Source organism: Dromaius novaehollandiae, chromosome 6 (genome assembly GCF_036370855.1).
Source record: "Dromaius novaehollandiae isolate bDroNov1 chromosome 6, bDroNov1.hap1, whole genome shotgun sequence".
Classification (NCBI taxonomy): domain Eukaryota; kingdom Metazoa; phylum Chordata; class Aves; order Casuariiformes; family Dromaiidae; genus Dromaius; species Dromaius novaehollandiae.
This window is the reverse complement of record NC_088103.1, coordinates 26,838,711-26,861,497: the sequence shown is the minus strand read 5'-3', so window position 1 is coordinate 26,861,497 and position 22,787 is coordinate 26,838,711. Positions and strand designations below refer to the sequence as shown.

General features: G+C 38.4%; 2 protein-coding genes across 7 annotated transcripts in view; both read left to right on the top strand.

The window, feature by feature from the left end:
* The window catches only part of ZFAND4 (zinc finger AN1-type containing 4), a 32,303-nt gene extending 9,578 nt beyond the window's left edge, over nt 1-22,725 (top strand). For 2 of the 6 annotated variants that reach the window (XM_026112545.2, XM_026112544.2), the window contains exons 5-10: nt 897-1,083; nt 5,200-5,347; nt 6,163-7,344; nt 7,987-8,041; nt 10,971-11,088; nt 13,089-13,984. In XM_026112545.2, the coding sequence (XP_025968330.1) occupies nt 897-1,083; nt 5,200-5,347; nt 6,163-7,344; nt 7,987-8,041; nt 10,971-11,088; nt 13,089-13,224 (1,826 nt within the window). In that variant the 3' untranslated portion in view covers nt 13,225-13,984. Of the gene's footprint in view, nt 1-896; nt 1,084-5,199; nt 5,348-6,162; nt 7,345-7,986; nt 8,042-10,970; nt 12,457-13,088; nt 13,985-22,603 lie in introns of those variants that run through there. The other 4 variants (XR_010389717.1, XR_010389716.1, XM_026112547.2 and 1 more) reach the window with 4 other exon arrangements.
* The window catches only part of MARCHF8 (membrane associated ring-CH-type finger 8), a 106,028-nt gene continuing 105,878 nt past the window's right edge, over nt 22,638-22,787 (top strand). The window contains exon 1 of the mRNA XM_064513982.1: nt 22,638-22,712. The gene's annotated coding sequence lies outside the window, so the exon portion shown is untranslated. The remainder of the gene's footprint in view (nt 22,713-22,787) is intronic.

The window sequence follows — 22,787 nt, the reverse complement described above, 5'->3', positions numbered from 1 at the left end:
ATCTTACCAGGCTTGTTGTTTAGTAACTGAACTGTTCTTTTAGGCTGTCTGTTTTTCCATTTCTTTTTTTCCCCACATATGTAATTATTGGTAGGACAGCTTTTCCTGAAGTGACATCCCATATGTTAAGGGACCAAGGAAAGGAGAGTGGTAACGTGAAGGTGAGGAGGAGCAGCTAACTTAACATTAGAAATTAACTGGATTCCTTAAATGTTCAGGTTTGTATTTTTATCACTTCAGTTGGTGTATCCTAGAGGTAGGACTTAAATACCACTGAGCTGTCTCCTGAATGCACAATGTCATAATTGGGTCTTCTATTCTATAGCTTTCCTGGATGGTTTGGTAGATGCTACTACATTTAAGTCACTTGCATCCTTCAGAAATGCTGAGAGTGGGAAATGGTTCAGGGTAGCTCTGGAATGGATTTTAGTGTCCAATCAGGTGAATGAATGGGGGTTTTTAGAATACAGTTTATTAGAAGAACAGGCCCATAGCAATCAGCATCTAGATTCTTTATTTACAAAGACTTCTTGTAATTTCTTGGAATTTATTTGCTGCTAAGGAATTCTCTGAAGCATAGAGGTGTAAATATGGCAGAGAGGGACTTCAGCTGGATGTTTTATGTATGCATATATAAGCATCTGACTTGGATTTAGAGAACACTTCTTGCAGAACAGCAAGAATGTTTGAAAGAGGCTGTTTCTGGTTGAATCTCTGATTGTTGTCCTCCAGAAGACTGGCCTATTGGTGCAATACTTTTGTATTGCTACTGTAGTTTTCTTTAGACGTAGTCAAAAAACTGAGGGTTTTTTCCCTTGGGAGACCCAGAAGTACAAGACTTTAAAGTTGAAATAATTTGGTTTTGTTCTTTTTTTTTTTTTTCCTCCTCTTTGTAGTTCCTGTGGAAGACCCTATTAGGGAAATGGCTGAATATATGGATCCCAGCAGAGATGAGATCTGGGAGAAGGGACCATCCAACAAACAAGTTACCTTTTTAGTATATCGAGAAGGAGATCAGTTGAATTTCTTCCGTGTGGTAGACCGGGGAGATGGCACTTTAACACCATTATCTGAGTCTTTGAGGTAAAGTTGGTTTTATATTTTTCTTTGAAATGGGAATGCTGTATAATTTTCAGCTGATAAATATTGACTTTGTTAAAGGAATACAAGGAGGACTGGAAGAATTGTTCCTGAAGGACTACCAAAATGCTGTAGTTGGGTGGCCTATCTATACAGTAGATTTTGTGGACAGTGGTCATTTTGACTGACTTCTGTCACTGTGTGTCACTACAAAGTGAGATAAAACTGACCTAGTCCCTTGTGGCAATCCTTAACATCCCAGCCCATTCTCAAAGGAAACATTTTCCAAGAGGCTCAGTTTGGCAATGAGGATATTAAAAAAAAATTTTCGTTAAGTACCTTTTTCACCTTCAGGTATCTGTTTAGGTTTATAAACATTTCTCTTCCCAGCCCAAGCTTACTTTTTCATATAGATACAACTTCACCAAAGGATTAGTCAGGAAGATAGTAGATTGACAGTGCACAATCCTGCCAAGGTTTGCTGGAAGATGCAGAGGAGCTGCTCAGAACTATTGATGTTACTAGCCTTTGGACATACCTGGGCCTCAGATTAGCTACTGTTGGGTCAAGAAACTTGTCTGAATCACTGCCATAGAATCAAAGTACTGTTACCAGAAGGGCAAGCCTGTCATATACTTTACTGCCTTGTAGTAAAGTGTAGTCTGGGTTATTTCTTAAAGCTATTGCACGTGCTAAGAACTACTAAAAACTTACTAGGTTTTGTCTTTATACTGCAGCTTTCGGGTAGGCTTTTTTCCCCGTGAAAAACTTAATATTTATGCGATTGTAAGGAAAGGAGTTTTGGTATTCTAGGGACTAGCTGCTTTTTCCCCAAGACTAAGGCTTGTGTTGTTTTAAATAGGTATTCTTGTTCTTCTTTGCAAAATGAAAGCAAGGGCCTTTTACTAGGTCTACATTTGGTAGATTTTCTTTCTAGTTAAACCTTGCCCCTTTCTGTAAGGATTAGTGTACAGACTCTTTTTTTGTCCTGTTGCTTCCCTTCCTCCTCTCCCACCAAAGTGCTGAGCAGAAGAGTTGATCTATACTTACATCCTAACGCAAGTAATATTTACAGCCTATTGAAATATCACAGTTAAATTCTGAAACAGTGAGTAGATGAGAGCTAGTGTTCAATATACAGTTACAGAGGGGAAAGAGGAAGAAAGCTATGAGTATGTTAGATCTGTCATTATATCTTTCAGCATCTATACTCTTCTACAGTAAATAGCCACATATGGTATTGTATGCAGATTTGAAATAGAGGAAAAAAGCCTAATTGGTAGAACTGAGCACCTTGCTGCTGTATTGGTCTATACAGGCTTCTGGGAAGAAGAACAGACAAATGTAATTCCTGTTCTCTTTGCCAAATTGTTCATTAGTTGCTTTAAACTGAAAGAATCCCAAAACCAATCCAAAGAGCTAAGACTGAGGATGTTACACTGCAAGAAGTTGTCAAAAGGAGCTTGAACTTTCATTTGTCAGTATAGTTGTCTCCCTGATATCTGCCCAGCCATTCAAATTCTTGGGTTTTATTTTCATTTAGAATGAGCATGGACAATGTCTGAAGCTTTTAATATTTCTCAGTTAGGTACTCCTAGTGTATAGATTAAATAGGAATTTACTTTGGTTTGCTACATTTAGCCAAATGTAAAGAGAGAAACCACACTGATTTGGCTCTTTCAAGGACATCTTGGTAAGCCTTCAAAGTAAAACAGTGTATGTAAAAGTCAAAGTATATTCTCCTTAAGAAATGTTGTCATTGTTCAGAAGATCCAGTTAGGCTGGAAGCCCACCGATTTGAATGCACTCAGCTTGAACCACCTCTCTTTCTCCACGTTTTCTGTGGGAATTAAGTTACGGGCTTTGCTACTAGGGCAGTCATTAACTTTGGATGGGGGGGACCCACCCACAAATTCTTTTATTTTTGTCGTTCATAAAAAGAAAACTTACTGTGGCAGACTTTGTGGGGAACTGAAAAAGTGACAAAGGGAAGAGAGAATGGAAGCAGATCAGACCTCCTGTCCAGTTGAGCTTTATATGGAAAGGCTGTGAATCGCTCTCAGGATACTTGTGTTTTCAACACTGACAATTAAGAGCGTTTGTAAGTGTGGGTGTACTGCTGACCGAGCAGTTTGAGACACTCATTTAATCAGCTTTTTTCATATTGCTTGAGTGTGGAGCAGAATTCAGTGACTTCAGTTTAGAAATGGGCCATTCATTTGGATTTTGTTTTGTAACTCTCGGCGACTTTATTTTGTCTGTGGTTAAGTTAATGGTTAAAACATGACAAAGTGTAAATATGTACCATGGTTATTCTCTCTGTATTAAAAGAAAATTGCTGAAACTACAGTAGAGCAATGGCAGGCACTAGCAACAAGACAGTTTCAACAAGATACTGATGGCCTTTCAAGCGTGCATTTTATGAGCAAGATCTCAGGAATGTCGATAATTATGGATAAAGTCAGCTTGAAATCTGCTCTTTGAAAAATGAGCTAAAAGCATCATCATGAACAAAGTTCCATGTCCAGTCTTCATGACCTCACAATCACATTCCAGTTAAAACAAACTTGTTATTACTCCATTTTTGAAGTTCTTGCCTCCTATTTAGCCAGAAAATAAGACAAATGACAACATTCTTTTTGCATAAAGGAAAAAAAAAGGGAATGTTTTTTCCCTTTTCTTCTATTTTTATTTTAAGGGAAGGGGACTGCGAAGAAGAACTTTCAGTTGATCATTACTTTTAAGTATTTGCAGAGTTAAAATTCTGAAGTGATTCTCTAGTGTTGAATCTTTACCAGGAGAGGTGTAATGTGCATGCTGGCTGTCCCCATACAGAGCTGTTCAGTTTCTGGTATGAAACTACCCAACCATTATGCAGTCTTGCTTTGAATTTGCTGCCATTTTATTCTTAAAGATCTGTCTCCCAGCTGTGCTACCTTCTGAACTTTGCTGCATTTTAAGAAATGGATTTGGAGAGTCAGGGCAAAAATACTGGCTCTTGTCTAAGGGCAGCAGAGTATTTCCAAGAACCAGGTAAGATGCCAGCTTTAATTAGTGATCGCAGAGCCAAGATCTGTTATGCAAACACAAGATTTCATATACTTTGTTATAATTATAGGAGAGGTAGTTTTATATGCATTTTTTGGAACTGACTGTCTCATGGCATGTAGTTTTTCCTTTGTCTCTTTTAGGAAGAAGAAACTTCTCTTAAATCTTTTAAGACATTTGTATGAACAAAGGGGAATTACCTGATTGTCACAATTTCTAGGTGCTGACAGCACAGTGGGAGAATTAAAACACTTTTTAAAATGTACTATACACAGTGTTGAAAAATCTTCAATTTATGATGAGGTGGACACTTAAGAGTTATTTCTTTTCACTGTCAAATATTAGATTTGTGTTACTGAATAATGCTTGATAGGAAAAACAAGTCAGATACTGATTTTAAAACGTTGTCTTTTTCCATTCTGTATTTTAGCAGAATGCAAAAACTCAGTGTGATGTTATAAATTTCCAGTGATTGAGTTAAAGTATTTTGTCTTTGAATCTGTTTATTTTTTCCAAATGCTGGGACTCTTTGGAAATCTAAACTGATCCTTTTTTTATTTTTTTTTTATTTTGAAAAGGAGAAATAGAATATCACATCCACATGGGTGACCCCTCCATTTCCATTTATGGTGAGAACACCCCTCAGGATGGATAGAAATTTGGACTTTCCTTCCATGCCAGTGTCTGGTTAATTGGAAAACTGATCAGCTTGTTGTCTGAGTCACACTGTTAACAGCTTTGGCCATACCTTCAGGAGACACTTGTGGAACTGGATATTGCCTCTGAGGGGAAAATATATAGTGAGTGTAAACCAACTGTATATGGTATAACAACTTCCCAAAAGTTGGGTTATGTTCTGATTTCAGCATCATCACTTTCTGTGAGCACTCTAATAAGGAATGTTTATGTTCTAAAATAAATGGATTTGAAATGTTTTTGCATACAGTTTTATGTAATGCTTTGTCAACAGATCAGCTACGGATTTGGCTTTCTAGTTGTGAGAATACTCTACATTGAAAATATAATTAAATTACTTGATCAGAGGGTGAAAACTTTTTTTTTTTTTTCCAGTGGTGGTTCAGTTTATAACTTATATGCTGATGATGAAGATGAAACAGAGGCATCACCTTCTGGCCAGCAGATTATTGAGAATTCAATTACTATGAATAAAATGAAGCTGCTCAAAGCAAAGATGGAGAACATGAATCTGAGTAAAAAGGTGAAGCTGTGGGTTCAGTTCTTCTATTATCAAATGACTTGCACTTTCTACGTATTGGTCTTGCTAAAAAGCAGATTAAGTGGTTTTTTGGCTGCCCTCTTGGAAAATGGAGTGATAAGGGATATATGATTTTGTTATCTGTCATTTAACATAGTGAATGTCACTGTGTAAATATTCTTCTGCTATGGGATGTTGACTTTACTTGGATCTCTCTCTCAGCATTCAAAGAATTCACCAGTGATACTGGATTTATTTTGTCTTCCAATGCTTTAAGTAGCATTGTTGCACAGATTTGGTAAAATCAATAAGATGCTCTTAAATGACACTTCATTAGAGGTGAACTGTAACTGGAAAGCCTATAAAGTTAAATAGAAGAATGAGATCACCTACTAGATGAGGCATTAGGCTGGTGTTTCGGAGATCTGGATTAAACTTAATCTGAGAGATTTAGTAAGATTATTTAATGCCTGTGTCTTGGTTCTTATGCCCAGGTGTAAAGCAAAGATGGTAGTACTTACTTTCTTTTAATATTGCCTTGTCTGAGACAACTCTCGTGGACAGCTTTGGCATTCTGGCTTCCCTTTTCCTTTGATATATGGTCTATTTACTAAAAAGCTTTTTCTGATTATCATCTTTGATTTTAATTTGTGGATGTCAGGGTGAAGTTTTCATGGCTAGTACCAGATGAAGTAGAGTGAATGACTTTATGGTGCTTTCTGGCCTTAAACTTTCTGAAATGTGGGGATTGTCATCACAATCGGGTCTTTGAGTACGACTGTAGTGAAAATACTAACTGCTTTTTTTTTTTTAAATAGCCTAAGAAAACTGTCAAAGTGAAACCTCGTCCTCCAGTGACTCCTCGACCATCTAGTAGCTCAGTGGCTACTGCTGCTCGTCACAGGTTTTTAAGAGTGCTCCCCCATATCGGACAGTCCTGCCTACCTCCTCCTGGGAATTCATATCCTTCGGAGTCTTCCCAAAATGCACTTTCAGCTTTGGCTACTTTGGCCACTGCTGGTAGAACAATGCCATCCACAACTAATGACTTCCTTAAGGAAGATGACACCTGGCAGAGCACCTCTTGGTCTCAGTCAGTTAGTAGCATTAGGTTACCACCGAAAATATCTCGTGTCGAACTAGAAAATACAAAACTACCAACAAATAGTATTCTGACTCCTGCTTCATCTCTGCCTACAAATTCAGAGAAGTCTGAAAATGTGACCTCTACAAGGGAGAAGGATTCTATTCTGTATGCAAATCTAACAAATTTAGAACCATATGGAACAGAAGAAAAGCTTCTACCTGAAACTGATGCTTTTGCTTTGTTAACAGAAGCAAGCACCACTGAACAGTATAGTGAGATATATGACATAGGAAAGGTGAATCCAGAACTTGGACTGTCTGATAGGGATGAAGAGTCTAAGGTTGTAGAGCAACATAGAAAACCTATTAGTAAAGTGCTGAGCACTACAGCAATGGAGGCTGGGCTTCTCAGTACTCATGAATTAAGTCCTCAGAAGAATACGCTTTTATCACCTCTTCGGTATTCAACACAAGTGGCACATCACAGTTCTCTGAAACCACAAACACAACCCAAATGCTTTGAGGTTGGTAACATGAGATCTGCAGCCTCTCCAAATGTGCTTCGATCTTTGGAAGTCCATAGTATAGCAGATTCCTCTTTTTCTAGGACTACTAGATTTTGTGGCATGAAGGTAGATTCACTAGGCAAAAGACCTGATGTAATTCCTAAAGTGGAGGCTAGGGATGTTACAGATGTGGCTAACAAAGCATCCAAAGAACCTGCAAGTTCTGTAAATAACTTAGGATTTCTAGCTTCGCTGGCCCGAAGTGGAAGCAGGGAAAACTTACAGAATTCCTGTGGGCCAGGCAGGCTTCGGACTTCTGGTATTGCACTGCCTACAAACATTCAGCGTTTTCAGGAAGAAAGCTTTAGGAAAATTGCTCCCCCAAATGAAGCTGCTGAATACATTCTAGTGAGTACTAACACTTCCAAAAAAACCTGGGGTTTTTCTGTTTTTTTTTTTCTGGTTCTGGCATTATGAACACCATGTATTTTTGGTGTGTGTGTGTGTGTGTGTGTGTGTGTGTCCCTTTAGGAAAGGCAGTTGGAGTGAGAGGCATGCTTAAATCCTTTGTTTGAAACTGTTTTTCTAAACTGCTGTTGGTGTCTTGACTGCATATTTATATAAATGGGTCCTAGAAGCAATTTTTTCTAAGAATTAAAGTGATTCTTTCGTTCAGAACCAGAATTCTTTAGTTTTGGTAATGATGCTAGTAGAATTGAATTTGAAATGTCATCTTACTCCTGCTGCTCATGAGTTTCACTTGTTCTAAAGTTTGCACTGTGACTGGCACTATACGTGCCTAACTTCAGACTTACATTGTACTATGTTTTTTTGATATGTTAAGTATGGGAAGACTGTTAAATAGTCATTTTGAGCGTGACTTTATATTGTTGAATTTTAATTTCTTGTACAAAAGTCTTGGGACTCCGTAGGTACATTGACTGATAAAACATTTGGTTTCAAACAAGCTGATATCAGACTGCCTAATCTCTTATTTAATTCCCATCTGCTAGTAATATCCTTGTGGAAATCTTTTTATTTATTTTTCAGTCTGCACGTGGGCTTGGAATGAATGGAAGTGTTGTGGCTGTAGGGAAAAGAGTAGGTAAGTAATGTAACTTAATAATTGAAGATGACTCTTAAATCTTTCTTGATTTATCAAATACACAGAGGGCAAGAATCATGTCTTTGCAAGGTATGTGTCTTTTGAAGTCCTTGCTGTACTACCCTCTTATAACATGGTATTAACCTTTAATAGTTTAAGCAATTCTTTAACATGGAAATTCCATCCTGATTTTAGGTAGACTTTACTGTGACTGTCTCTCCTAGCTTTTATTATTAATAGTTAATCCTACATGTCATCCATAGAGATAAATATGACCTTCTGCTCTGAAGCTTCTTTAAGATGAGTTCTGTGAATACTTCTGTGTATACTAAAGTCAGAGGGACTGCTTTCATTAGTAATACCGTCTTTAGGGCTGAAGTCTGAGTGTAAAGAATTTGACAAAAGGAAAGCAGGGACAATGCAGTAAAGACAGTGATGCTGAAGATTAGGAAGAATTTGAAACTGTATCAGTAGTTTTTGGGGCACACATCCTTCTTCCTACCCTGGTAACTGTGGAGTGCTTAGTGCTTGACATTACTGAAAAAGGATGTGTTGTGCCTAAATATGAGTGTCTTATGTGCTGATTCTTTCAGCAAGAATTAAACTGTCTGGGTAAGTATTTCTAAAACTCTTAATCCATGTAGGTTGCTTTGTTAGGAAGAGGGCAGCAGAGTATTGCCAGCTAGCGTTGCTTTAATCAATCATGAGTTTAGGCTGTATTAGCTCTTTAAGAGTGCAATATATAATTCGGGGGATGTAGCTCAAGCCTCTTCCCTGGAAGGTGCTTTTTCGAACAGTGGCTGAGAAAATAACTTTCCTGGCTATATTCAGAAGTGTGCTTAAGAAAAGCTGTAACGTACTTGCTGAGTCTGGATAAGTGTCTGTCCGTCCCTCCCCCACCCACACACCCACCCGTGTGCCTGTGTTGCCTTGGTAAACACAATAGTTTGCTTGTCTTCTGCATCTTCTGAAAACCGTTTTCTTGGCTCATTAGTGTCACTGGATGACTAAGGACTTTAGGTCTTGCGGTCTTTTCCGTAGTGGGCAAATCATCCTAGGCAGTGAGAGTGTTGCTTTGGGATGGTTGAAACATTGCCGGTTTGGTCATTTTCAGAGCTGAAGCATAAGTCCAAAGGCAGTGGCTAAGGCCTGTAGGCAGTTCCAAGATGTCTGGCTTGCCACAGCAGTTACTGAAGATGGTGACCAGAAGCATCTGTTAAGGATTCTCAGCATGATCAACCTGTTTTCTCCCTCGCACCTTTGACTTGCAATTTGCAAGCTTTTTCTTCTCTCTGTATGGCTTTAGGAAAAAAGATAGAAATATGTGTTCCGGGTTCTTAAGATCCAGGTGCAGAGAATCATCCAGAAGATGGATCTTCCTTGTATAGCAGCTGCAACCAAAATTTGATGCTATTGTAATGGTTTAAGAGCAAAAACTGCTAAAATAGTAGCCTTCCTTTCACAACTGAGGGTGCAACTTTGAACTGGCAATCAGTATTAATAAGCAAGTCTGTCCATACCTACTGCATGGGAAATGAGATGATACCACAATAGCCCTGTCTGCATTGTGGGAAAGCCCACCTTTCTATAATCTGCTTCATTTCAGTGGTATTTAGGTTAGACAAAAGTGTATTCTCCAAAAAGTTCTAGATATCAGAATGACAAAGTAGATATTGTTATATCATGTGGGCTTTTGGGAGAAAGGTGGCTGGTAATGATCTCTTGTATAGCTGGCCAAAGGAAAAATGTAGTTTGTCATCTAATACCTTGGTTTATTTTTAAATACTTTCTTTTGTAATTGCTGTAGGGACTGTAAATGTGAGAACAGATGTATTATATGCTTAGATATGGCCCACAATGGGGATTGTCTTTAGTCTTTCTCTTCCTCACAAATAGCACTAGCTGATGCTTTGGATATAGTATGCTTTTAGATGATATTGATAGCATGGACAACAAACATTGCCTGGAAGTCTCCATGCTAGGTAGCAGTGGGATAGCACTGATCAGTAGTGATGGCTGTAATGTGAAGTGACTGTCTGGTGTTATTGAATGCAGCCTGCTCTCTCAGCTGAGAAATGACTATTGGGACCAAAGGTGTGCTGGACAAAATTCTTCTCAACTCAGGTCATTTTCCTGGGAGTGCCCTGACAATATGGTGGTAGAAGCACTGAAAAATGTTTGAGAGGATACATGGCTTATTTTCAGTGTCCTATAATGTGGTAAGGATGAATGCTCAAGCTGTGGACTAAGACCTGCTTTGTGCAGAAGGAGGGAAGGTGCCTTTTCTTTACATGCCCCCTAAAGATAAAGGGAGAGCCAAGAATTGTAGGGTAAAAAAAAGGAAAACTGTCAAGTACAGAACTCTTGGAAACATCTGCAAAATGTGTTATGAAACCACACAGATAAACAGAGGCCTGTAGTCTAATAATGTGCTTTTCTTGCGTTACAGAGTGCTAGCAAGATTTTAAAATGTTGCTGTATTTGTTTGGCAAACTTCAGTTCCTAGCTACTGAATATACTAGACCCTAGGTACTTGATTTGACTCAATTGATTTTTCTGGAAAGCCATTGTGTGCAGTGTTTTTCCCAATCACATTATGTGTTTTATTTTGCATTTATGAAGAACATGAGATGTTTCTTGACTTCTGTAACTTCTCGCTAATGTGAATTTTTAACAGATGTCAAAAACAGTGTGTCCAAGTCTCACATCCTGCTGCCTCTTCCAAAGGTTGTGTTAGGCTTGAGGTGTGTTTTTGTTTTGGCTTAGAGGTTTTTTTGTTTTTTCTTGTTTTCCTTCTTTCTTTAGGTCTGAGGGACCCACCTGAAGTATCCTAAGAAATGTAAAATTAATCTGGATTTCCAAAGATAACGTTTAACTAGTTTATGGCTAGGAATAAATAAAATGTCTTTGCTGTTTCTACCTCTAAAAGCAGGTGAAGCAATCCATCTTCCACCTGTGAATGGCTCAATTCAAGCAAAAAAGAAAATTACAAAGCATTGCTTTCTTTGTGGCAAGAAAACTGGATTGGCAACCAGCTATGAGTGCAGGTAGGCTGAGTATATAACCAGCTGTTGTTTAAAATGGATAGCTGGGTTAACAGAAAAGGAATACCATGCAGCACAGAAAACCTAAGTGTAGCAAATCAAAAAGCAGAGTTCAAAAATATTTAAGAATTGCGTGTGATTCACAGTTCAGCAAAACTCCAAGAAACAAGATTCAGGAATGTTGTACCTGTTCTGCTGTTGAGTTGTACATTGTGCCAGAAAAATCAAAAAGTGCAAGGTGTCAGGAAATAGTGAACATAGAGATGTAATGTAGAAGACTAGTGTGGGGAGAACTTGTTAAAGATTTAATTATTGTTGAGAAACTTTGCAGAATGTAAATCTGTAGGAGCTTGAGGGAAAAAACCTGTTTTTGTTGCAGTTCTTAAGAAAATCTACCTCAGGTTTGGCCCTGTTATTACATGTCTACACAACTTATGATTGCCTCTTATGAATTTATATTTGACAACTTAGTGATCAATGTGTTCCAGTTCTTGTGAAACTGCAGTCACTTTTGAGCTTCTAGAGTACCTCAAAAGTAGAACCCTAGTGTACTGGTGCCCCAAATCATGGTTTGCCGACAACTTATTATCCTTGAGACTTGCTGCTGCTGGTGGTCACTGGAGACCTAAAACAAGCAAAGAAGTATGTTCCCCTTTTCTCAAAGTACAGTGCTTCCACAACATGTTCTTTCTTGCTATCATTTCCTGTGAGCTAATAAAGGTTGGGAACTGCTGCACTGAGAGCTGTGTTTGAAACTGATCTGGGTTAATGTCAATCATCAGCAAAACTGAACAAGAGTCCTGCCACTGGGGGATTGTGATGGAGAATTGCTGGGTGAGAATCTATCTGCCTCCTTGTTGACTCTGATTTTTGTAACGATTTTGGACATTACACGCTTCTCTACTGAACAAATAGTTGTGAGGTTTTTCTAGAAATAAAACATTTCTTATGGTTAAAACTGAAGCACAGAAAAGGGAGAAAACCATGCATCTCAAAGAACAGCATCCTTCTAGTTTCAAAAGGAGCAACCATGTAACCTTTTACTAGAATGGAACATCAGCCAAGTAAGAAATACAGTTGTGTGAGAGAGGAAACAATTACAGGATGAAGAACCAAAGTAAAGCAGATTTGTTACCAGATACACAAGCCTCAGGAACAGCTGTGAAGTTTTATGAACCTAGATAGATAAATAGAGGATTATTATAGTCTATAATATGACGGTAATTTGGATGAGCTATTGTCAACCTGTTTGAAGAGAACTCTGATTCTGAGTTATGTCATTGCTTTACTGGCAAGAAGCAACTTTGTCAAATGACTTCAGGCAACAGGACACTAATATTGGTCTCCTCTTCAAGCATTTGTTCAGATCAGGTACAATGCATATATTGCCCTTTCCCTTGTTAGAAGTCGTATCTGTGGTGAGTTGTCAAGTTAGAAGGTGAAATCATAATAACTCATTGAATTTATGACTGACACTGGAGAGATGCACCCTTATCGAGTCATGGAGGACAACAGTCATGTTTTCTATAATCAGTTCATCTATCTTTATAGCTGACTAAATCTATAATTACTAATTTGAGTTTATTTCAGGCAGAAATCAGTGCTGAACTGAACATCTGTCTTGGTACTTTAGATGATGTGGGTTTTTTAATTAAAATGCATTATGTGGATTTCACCTAATGCCATTATTTTAGATCTGTGTATTTGTCCACTGCATTCTGCCTATTGGTGTTGTGTGAGATCTTGCCAAAAAAAAAAAAAAAGCCCCAACAACAAAGCAGGCCCATAGTTCTGTTATAACTGTTCATAATGCTGATTAGCTGATTCCAGGACTACCAGTCTTGCTTAACTTCCTAGCTGATTACCCCACCATTTAATGTTATCAGTCAAGGATGATTAGAATCCAAACAGTTATGTTAAATAAACAAGATGTTATTAAGCCAAAGGGCTCCCAACATGTCAGAGGGATAAGCTTGTAACATCTAATATTCTTGATTCTTCAGATGTGGAAACAACTTCTGTGCAACTCACCGCTATGCAGAGACTCATACCTGCACCTACGACTATAAGAGTGCAGGGCGAAGGTATTTGCAGGAGACCAATCCCGTCGTTAGTGCACCAAAGCTTCCCAAAATCTAACATGGTTGTGCTGCATGTGGCCATTCTGCCATTGAAGAATTGTATTACATTCAGAGAAGCACTCACTTAAACTGCATAATTTTGCCCTGCTCCATATCTAAAGATTTGCCAAGTAACAAAAGCACATGAGGATGCATCCTATTGAAGAATGTGAACACTACTGCAGTTAACACTTTTTTCTTCTTCAGTGAATGAAAAGCTAAAGATAGTTTTTAAAAACTTACACTATGATTTAACTGTTACTGCACGTCTTGTGTTAAGTGTTTTATATTTGGAAAGCTATTTCACTAGACAAGTCTTTAAAAGATGCACTTTACTAACTTTATTTACTGTAACCAGACTTGAGGGGGTGCTGTAATGAGGGTGTCATGTAATGTCTTCTGTATTTTTGCGTTTTGTCCATTGCGTGGGATTTTTAAGTTATTTCACTAGAAAGATTCTCTTCCTTCCCTTTTCTTCAAACAGCCTGTTGATCTTCAAGGGGTAGTGCATTCTGTCCCACTGTTCCATTCAGATTGGTGTTCATACGCTGTGTGTCCATTCTGAAAATGACACATCATGTTAGTCACTTTCTTAAAATAATACTGTTTCTAGGACAAGTTTTTTTAAATAGAAAATTTCCCCTTTGTTGCCATTAAATGTAAGGAACAATTTATTTTAACTTTTTTTGTAATCCTAGATTTTTTAAGACTTCACAACTTGATTTGTTAAGATGTTGAATGCTGTTACTGGAAGAAATTCTAATAAATATTTAAATTTATTCTGGTTTATGCTCTTACAATAAATGCATAAAATTCTTCCTATTTTACAGCATGCTTCTAATTAAGATTTGGATTTTGTTATTTGGCGGGTAGGGGGAAAGGGATTTTTGTTTTTCAAAAGTATTGACTCATCTCTGCTTCCACTGAAGTCAGGGGTAAAACTCCCACCTACTTCATTAGGAACAGTGTGACCAATAATGTGGGCTTTAAATAAATCTTCTGAAGTCTTGCAGATGTGCCAGCAAAGGCAAAACAGGTGTTCAATGAATGGCATGTATTTAATGTGTAGCCTTTATAATCTCCAGCTGATACTGTACAAGAGCAGTTCAGTACTTGCCTGAGACAGTCCGAAGGAGCATGTAGCTATTGGAGAAAGTGGTTGTTGGAGGAATAATTGTGGAAAACTTTTCCTTCCTTTAAGCATATAAAATCTCCAGAGATGATATGCTGCCTGAGGTGTTCTATTCTGAATACACTTTAAAACAAAACTCTGCATTGCATCTAAACACTTAAATGTTATGTTACTTCTAAATTGAAAACCTTGCTGCAACTTATCCCCTTTTTTGCCAGATTCCTAAACTGCATAGTTTGGTTGTGGTATTAAAATGCTGTATGCTACATTCCAACCAGAGAGTAGCAGCTGATGTACATGGCAGTTAAAAGTTGGGCCAGTAAGAGAATCAATGAAAGATACAGTAGTAACTTAAAGAATTCTCAGCCTTGGAGAAAAATCCTTTTTGTGTAGGCCACTTGCAACTTCTTAAACCCCTTGGGATTTTCAGTGATGATGCTAATGCCTGTAGTTTTTATTGCATCTCTAATACAGGTGACAATGCCTGATGCCAAAGGAAAACAATAAGAAAGAAATGGGATAAACATGGCAATGATCTTCCAGCCATTAGTGATTTGTGGCTCAGCAGCTTTCTAAGCCAGAAGTGTTGGGGTCTTTGAAGACAAAGTAGGCTCTTGTAGGAAGTGGAATTAAAATAATATAGGTTCTTAATCTCATTAAGTATAATTGACTGGAAATTATTTTGCAGTGCATTAGAATGGCTGTACCAAAATTTTACTAAAGCTGCGTAATCAAAATTTGTGTCAGAAAGTCTCCAAGTTGAATCTCTACTTGATTTGTAACTTTCCCTTTCTATGTATGTATAATTTTACTCTGAAGTGTGCAACCATATTTTTCAGAGAATACAGTGTAGTAATCTGTAATTTCTATGCATGTAGCTTATTACTTTTATTATACCTCATTTTTGTTATACCTGAAACAGGTATTTCTTATGCATAAATCTTCAGGTTTTGTTCTGATCTTCAGTACTGTATCACAGATGCTGTTATTTTCAGAAAGTGGAACAGCCCTAAAAGCACTTAGGTCTGTAATTAATGTTTTAGTTGCTGATTTGTATGCTAGAAGATTTTGACAAATCCTATGTTAGATTGTGCTATGGATTAATTACTGTTTACTGTGTAAACTTACGTTAACGATTCGGTTTCCTGCATATTAGTCAGTGCTTTGTGGTGCTATGCATCTGTTGTAGACAAATGTTTAGCTTTTGTGCATTTGTTCACATAATTAGATTGTATCATAAAGCACTTACATAGTGGAAACTTAACAATGACTTTGGTGTGTGCTCTTCTACTTCCTTTGCCTAATTCTTTTGCATATTTTGGGGTTTTTTTTGTTTGTTTTTGTTTTTGTTTTTTTTAATGTTGCCTGAGGAGCTGTGAAGAGATTTAACCAGGCCGATCTGTCATTGAATGATCTCCAGGATTCTTGTGTAAAGTTGATAAGCTCCACACAGGTGTCAAAAGTGTTCTTGGATCTTAAATAAAAATTTCCTTTTTCTGAAATCTTTAGAAGGCAGCAGCAATAAAACCTGTGTGCTTGCAATGCCTATTTCTGTTCAGCTTTCAGCCCCTTGGGATGTAATTGCACAGTCCAAGAGAGACGTGGCACTGCTGGAGAGAGTCCAGCAGAGGGCTGTGAAGATGATTAGGGGACAGGAGCATCTCTCATATGAGGAAAGGCTGAGAGAGCTGGGCCTGTTTAGCCTGGAGAAGAGAAGACTGAGAGGGGATGTTATCAATGTATAAAAATATTTAAAGGGAGGGTGTCAAGAGGGTGGGGCTAGACTATTTTCAGTGGTGCCCAGTGACAGGACAAGAGGCAACGGGCACAGACTGAAACACAGGCAGTTCCATCTGAATATAAGGAAAAACTTCTTTACTGTGAGGGTGCCAGAGCCCTGGAGCAGGTTGCACAGAGAGGTTGCAGAGTCTCCTCCTCTGGAGATACTCAAAACCTGCCTGGACGCGATCCTGTGCAACGTGCTTTAGGTAACCCTGCTTGAGCAGGGGGGGGCTGGACTAGATCTCCAGAGGTCCCTTCCAACCTCAACCGTTCTGTGATTCTGTAATCTTCTATTCTGTAACCTTCTATTAACAGACTTCAGTAGTAGATAAGGCTAGGATTGTTTGTTTTATATCACAAAAAGTGTGTTTATCATTTTTTAGACATTATGATAAACATTTCTTTTAATTTTTTTTTTTTTAGGTACTTTCATAACAGGGGGCACTGTCTCCTGGATGTGACTTGTGAGTTGAAGCTGCTTGTACCTGCAGAGAGTTGCTTGTACTGCTGCTGAGTGATGTTTTTCCAAATTTTGTATTACTTAAGTTCATCTTGAACTGCATTTGAGATTTTCTCTGGTGTCTGTGTTAGTACTGAGCCACACTCAACTGATGTGAGGACATCTGTGTGGCTAGGAAAGCCATGTGCTGCCATGGGACAGTTGTGTGAGGCTGCAGTTTCAGATTACTGTCGTTTTTACCCTGATTTTAGTTGGGAGTTGTCTTGTGATGTGTGCCATGGTTGGAGTGCTGTGGGAAAGAATGAGAGGAAGTAATTTTATTTTTGTAGGTATCATCCTGTTTAAAGATGATTACTTAAAAAAGAGGATCTGCTTAATACAGAGATGAACTTAGGCTGTTTATTGTGAAGTGGGTACGTTAGAGCCTTAGAGCCATTGGGATTTTGTGGGCAATAACACTGTTTTTAATGTGTAAAACTGCAATTCTTCACTTTCTCAACAGATATTTCTCAAAATAGCCTCCTGTTTTTTTTAGCTGGTTTTAATTTCTAGTTTGTATTATTTGGTGTTTCAAAGGTTAGTTACATGTACCATTGAATGTTGCAAGCTTATTTGTGCATGGGTAAAGGAATGTTCCTTTTCACAGCATTATTTGATAATCTCCTCTTCCCTATGCTCAGTGAGTAAATATACAGATAAAAGATTTTGCATGCAAAACTTTTCAGTTAATCAGAAGTGTTCTCTCTGTGTGGTTCCCCCCCGCCCCGCCCCCCCCGAAAAGAGCGATTGTTTCAACCATGGCACATTATGGTACAGCAGGGGCTACCAGATGTCAGTGGAGAAACCAGCCTGAGAGCAGATTGAGGATAAACCAGTCAAACATACCTACAAAACAGGGACAGAATGATCTGTTTCTAATGATGCTTGGACTGTTACAGGCTCAAGAAGGGGGTCCTGTGCTTTAGCTTTAGCTCCTGTCATTAGCTTTTAGGACCCTCTGAGATCCTGTAGCATTCTTGAGGAATCTCTCTGTTTGATAAGAGTTTCCGTAAGGTGATTGTGTGGTTAAAGGACAAGTTGTACTTCAAAGCCTTCAAAAGTCTTTCATGAGTGATGTGCCAGATTTTCTGTATATTTCTCAAAAGGTGAAATCACGTCATCCAGCCACATATGGATTGGCTCTTTGGGCTGAGTCTTTTCCTGCAGCTAATTCCATGAATAGGAAACCCAATTGTAATGAGTTTCACTTGGGGCTACTGGCTACATCTCAAAGGCAGTTGTTTCAAAGCAGTCAAATAGGTCAAAATGAATGCACAATTTAAGCAAATTGCAGAATCCAGTGTGCATCTTGCCTTACCAATACATGAATCTCTGTCCATAGCCTAAGTAGGTTCTGCTTATTCCAGACAGTCTTCCTTCCTACCCCACATGCTGAATGAGTTGGAGGCTTTGTGTTTCCTGTTCTTCTGTGTGTCATCCTCTGCCTCCTCCATCTCTTTCATCAGAATGAATCCATGTATGTTCAGGTTTCTTTATCAATCTCGCCAATGCGACCATGTGACTTTGGCTCTAAGTTCTTTTATGGTCTGTACATATAATAGTGTGCATATTTGATGGAAAGTATTTTAGCTCCTGTTTTGCCTTTCCTATTTAACATTTTTTATCAAAAAATTTGCTATCCCTGCATAACTAGCTATTTTAAAGCATATGTACAGAGGTTTGCATAAAAGAGAAAAACAACTATTACTGTAACACTCTTCTCAGACTGAAATGGACTTAAGTTTATTTGGTTGGCACTGGCTAATTTGAAGGAATTTGGGTTGGTAATGTTCAGTGTAAGACATTGGTTTCATTTGTTATTCAGTCTCTTACTAGAATAAGACTTGTTTAGCAATTTGATCTTTTTCAGAAGTTATAAGCATCTGTCTGCAAAAGAACTGCAACTAAAACTGCAGTCTGCTGACTTGGAGTGTAACTTTCCTCTTAAATGTGGACTTTCTGGCAGAGAATCTGCCTAGTTGTTAGCTTTCTGTGTGAAGCTGCAGAGGGGAGACACCAGGGGGCAGCAGATGCATTAAGAATGGGGAAACTCTTGTTTTGGGGTGGTAATGAGAATTACGAAGACAACTATAGATGTGGAAAACAGTGGGGGGTTTTTGTTCGTTTATTTTTAATAACTTCTATTCAGCTTGGTCTGAACAGATCTGAGGAGGTCAGCAATAGTGTGCATTCCTTGCCTTTGCCTTATTCCAAAGTTTTTCAAAAAACTCAGTAGAAGGATGCCTCAAAAATACATGCTTGCATGCTTTTCTTTTTTTTTTTTTTTTTTTTTTTTTTTTTTTTTTTAATAATGGAAACTGTTAAGTAATCTTAATGTGCAGGAAGAGAGAGCTGCCTTCTATTTCTTCCCATCCCATAAGTGTGAATTTCAGTGGAGTCTGCTAGCTAATGGATGCTAGATAGCTGGATGTTATATGCATAGTAAGAAATATATTACCTGTCCCCCTAACTGCATAGTGTAAAGAGGTAACTATTACTATCTTTGCTTTATGAAAAGAGGATGAGGATATGAAAGAATAGATTCGGTGGTATGTGAGGAGTGTACATAACTTCTCAAACTGGTCCCCCTTACTACTTGTTTCTGGCCCTGCCATTTGAGAAGCTTTACAGGTCTTCAGCAATAGAAATTTACAACTAAACCACCTTTTAAGGTGTTTTCAATTCTTTTTAATCCAGTCTTCAATGAAGCTAATTACTATATATCATTATGTAAGGATTATGTATTCTAATCACAGCTGGATGATGAATTCTTAATGAAATTAGGTGTTCTGCCCAGCATGAGAAATTCAAAACAAAACCTAATCACTAAAACAGTTTAATTTACGTGGTACGTGATTACGAGGGTTAAAGAGTTGGAAATAAAAATGCTAAAGTTGCCTAAAAGGAAAAATCCAGGATTTCAAAACACCCAGTCTTCTTTCTCCCTTTTTTCTTTGTTTAAACAAAGGAGTATGATTAAAAAAACTCTGAAAGAACAGTGAAGTTTCTTCTTTCCTTTCTCTCCATACAGTGTATGTACAGACAGTCTTTTCATTCTGCTTGAACTGAAATTGTTTGAACACTATACTGTGGATTTATTTTGTATGAACCCAATTTGTACTGATGTCAAGTGCTGGAACTTTGTCTTTGGTTCTAAATATGGTGTTGAGAGTGAGAGTTGGGTGATGGGATTTCTTCTTAGCGTTGCCTGTGTTGTCAGTCATCGTAGATAGTTTACTTTAGTGGGAACATAGGGCTTGCTTAATTTGAGTGGATGAACTAGAGAACCATCCAGTGCAGCATCTCTCTCCAAGAGTGGTTGGTAACGGATTCTTCAGAGAAAGGCTCAAGAATTCTTCAGTAGCCAAGTGTGCAGTAGCCCGTTTTCAACACTGGATCTTATCTCTGATGCTAGTGACTGGTCTGAATTATGAAAAACTTACTATTTCTGCACAATATGATATTAACTTGGATGTTCATAAAGGTCTAATATTATTCTTAAATCTTGATAAATTCAGTTTCAGTTACTAAGATGTGAGTTGCACAGACTAATTATATGTAGTGTGAAAAGCATTTTATTTTACTGTAGTTCTGAATTTCCTAACGTTTTTTCCGTAGTGTTATGAGAAAGGAGAACAGTGTCTCTGGAACATTCAGTATGTTCTGTATTTGTATCACGTTTCCTCTTACTCATCTCCTTTTTATGGTAACAATTCCGCTCTCTTCAGTCTTTGCTGTTCTAGGGCCTTAATTATGCTCATTGTGCTTCTCTGAACCTTCTCTAATTTTGCAGGATACTTACAGAGATTCCTCTGTTGTCTTAAGTTCTCTGGTTCCCATTTTTCTATCGTGTATGTAGTTTTAAGTTGCTCAAGGTAGTGACTGTTACTTACTAGGTATCAGTACTATAGAAGCCTCTAAAAATGTGGATTAAGTAATACCTGTAAAATAGGAAATATGCCCAAAGTTCTTTAGAGAGATGTTCTATAGAAATGCTTAGTATTAGTCTGTCTGTTCTCTCTGGACAGGATACAAACAGCACTGGTGAGAGCATGAGGAGAAAACGTAGCAAACCTCTGTAAGGGGAACATCTAGCCAAGAAGTTCAGCGTGATCCTCAGTAGCTGTGCATATGAGGAAGATACTGTGTGGGTTCTGTTACACAGAAACAGGCTGTTGTTATGCCTTTGTTGCGCCTATGTGTTGGATGAATGCAATCTAGCTCTTGCAGTGGGAGGGAGAGGTCTGAAAATTGTCCTTGCTGGGCCTACCATCTAGCAGTTGAAATGTGTTTCCTCTACATCTCTGAGCTTGGAAGGCGTGAGTTACCTAATTCTGTACACTCCTCCGTAGTCTGAACCACACACCTAGAGCACACCTACAGCAGATTTATCAAAACAGATCCTCTTGTCTAAGAAACTCTTTTGTTTTTTGCCAAGTAGAGGAAGGAAACAGGGAGCTGTAGTCCCGGCTGCAGCACCACCTGACCTTTGGAGATGCATCAGTTCTCTCTGAGCTTCACTTTTTTTTCCTGAGTGTGGTACATATCCTGCCTTGTGCGAACATTAAATTTGTTGGTGTACGAAGAAGGTGTAAGGTTCAGACTGCTCCTTTTATCTGGATGCTAGATGACTTACAGTGCTATAACCCTTAACCAAGTCAAGGTGTGACCTCCATAATGTTGCTGATTGGGTTGCCCTACAGCCAGTTGACTCATATCTGAAAAACTAGGTCTGTCTAGAGAAATTACCTTAAAAGATCAATTTGTTACATTTGCCAATATTTTTTTGGTTTTGAGGCTTGGTAATGAGGAAATACCTATTAACACCTCTATATAGAGCCTGGGTTAGGCTCCCTGACTGCAAAAGCTTATCTGCTCTGAGACAGATTCAAAGCTGTATCCAACCTTGTCAGTCTTCAAAAGCACACTCATGTGACTGTAAGAACTTACTGAAGTCTGCTTGGATGTGTAGCTGTATGCCTGTTTGTCATGCACCATGCGAGACTAAACCTGCTGCGTGTAGGACTGGCTACGGTCATTGTCCACTGACTACACAGTGTGCATTGGTCTTTCACTGCTGTATTGGGAAATAGGTTACAACTTGGTTTGGGGCAGGAATGCCTTTTTTTCTTGTTGTTTTCCAAATAGGTCCTTAATGGCTGATGGCACTCTGTCTCAGAAATGACTTTCAAATGATCTCATCCTAGTGACTTTCCAAGGTTAGGTTTTAGTAAAATGTATTACTGCACTGCTAATTTATGTCTTGCATCTGACACTGGAGAAAATCTGGTACGTTTCAGACACTGGGAAGTATGTTTGTTAACATGTCTGCAATGCACCTACTTGGAGCACTGTCAGTGTTTGTGTTAAAGGTGACACAAGTTGTGAAATCTGGTGCTTTTCTGGATAAAGCTGCACACCAGTGTTGGTTTAAACAGACTCAGAGTGGTGTGTTCTCCTGGGCTGCTGCTTGCTGGTCACCAAGAGTGGGACTGTCATGGACACACTGAAGAAAGAAAAAGTTTTTATTTTACAGTGACTGCAACTCTTTGGATCTGTTGCCTGTATATATTTTATGAGTAGCCTCACTTCTGGACTTCCTTTCTGCATATCTCTCAGAAGCTCAGTGCTTTTGATGCTGTACAGTTCAGTATGTAGTATCTTTCAGGTGCCTGCAATGCAATTCTCATGCATGATCGAATTTCTCCTTGTGTTCAGTTCTTAAACTATTGCCATTTACTAGGGCAGAACATAGTTTTCAAACAGCGAGTATCTTTTGGTCATCATACGTCTCAACATTCCTGCTATTACAGCATTGATTTTCTGGGCTGGTGAAGAAATGAAGTGGCAGTTGTTCCTTTACTGTTCTTGATGGAATCAGGAAAACACTAACTCTCTGTATTCTTGAAAATACAAATTTGCCCAGCAAATAATTTCTCTCTTAAATTGACAGTATAGATGCATTTAATTTTCTTGATGCTCTAGGGGAGAAAATGGCAAAAGGTATTCCCACCTATCCTAGAGAGGAAGCTAAAGCCGATGCTGTGTGCAGCACATTGACAACAAGTTTTAAGGAATCCCAGATCCTATGAAGGTAAGTACTTTTTTTTTCTTTTCCTTTCAGAACCTGGAATTATCTCTGTATGAATGGAGAACGGCGAGGAAGGAT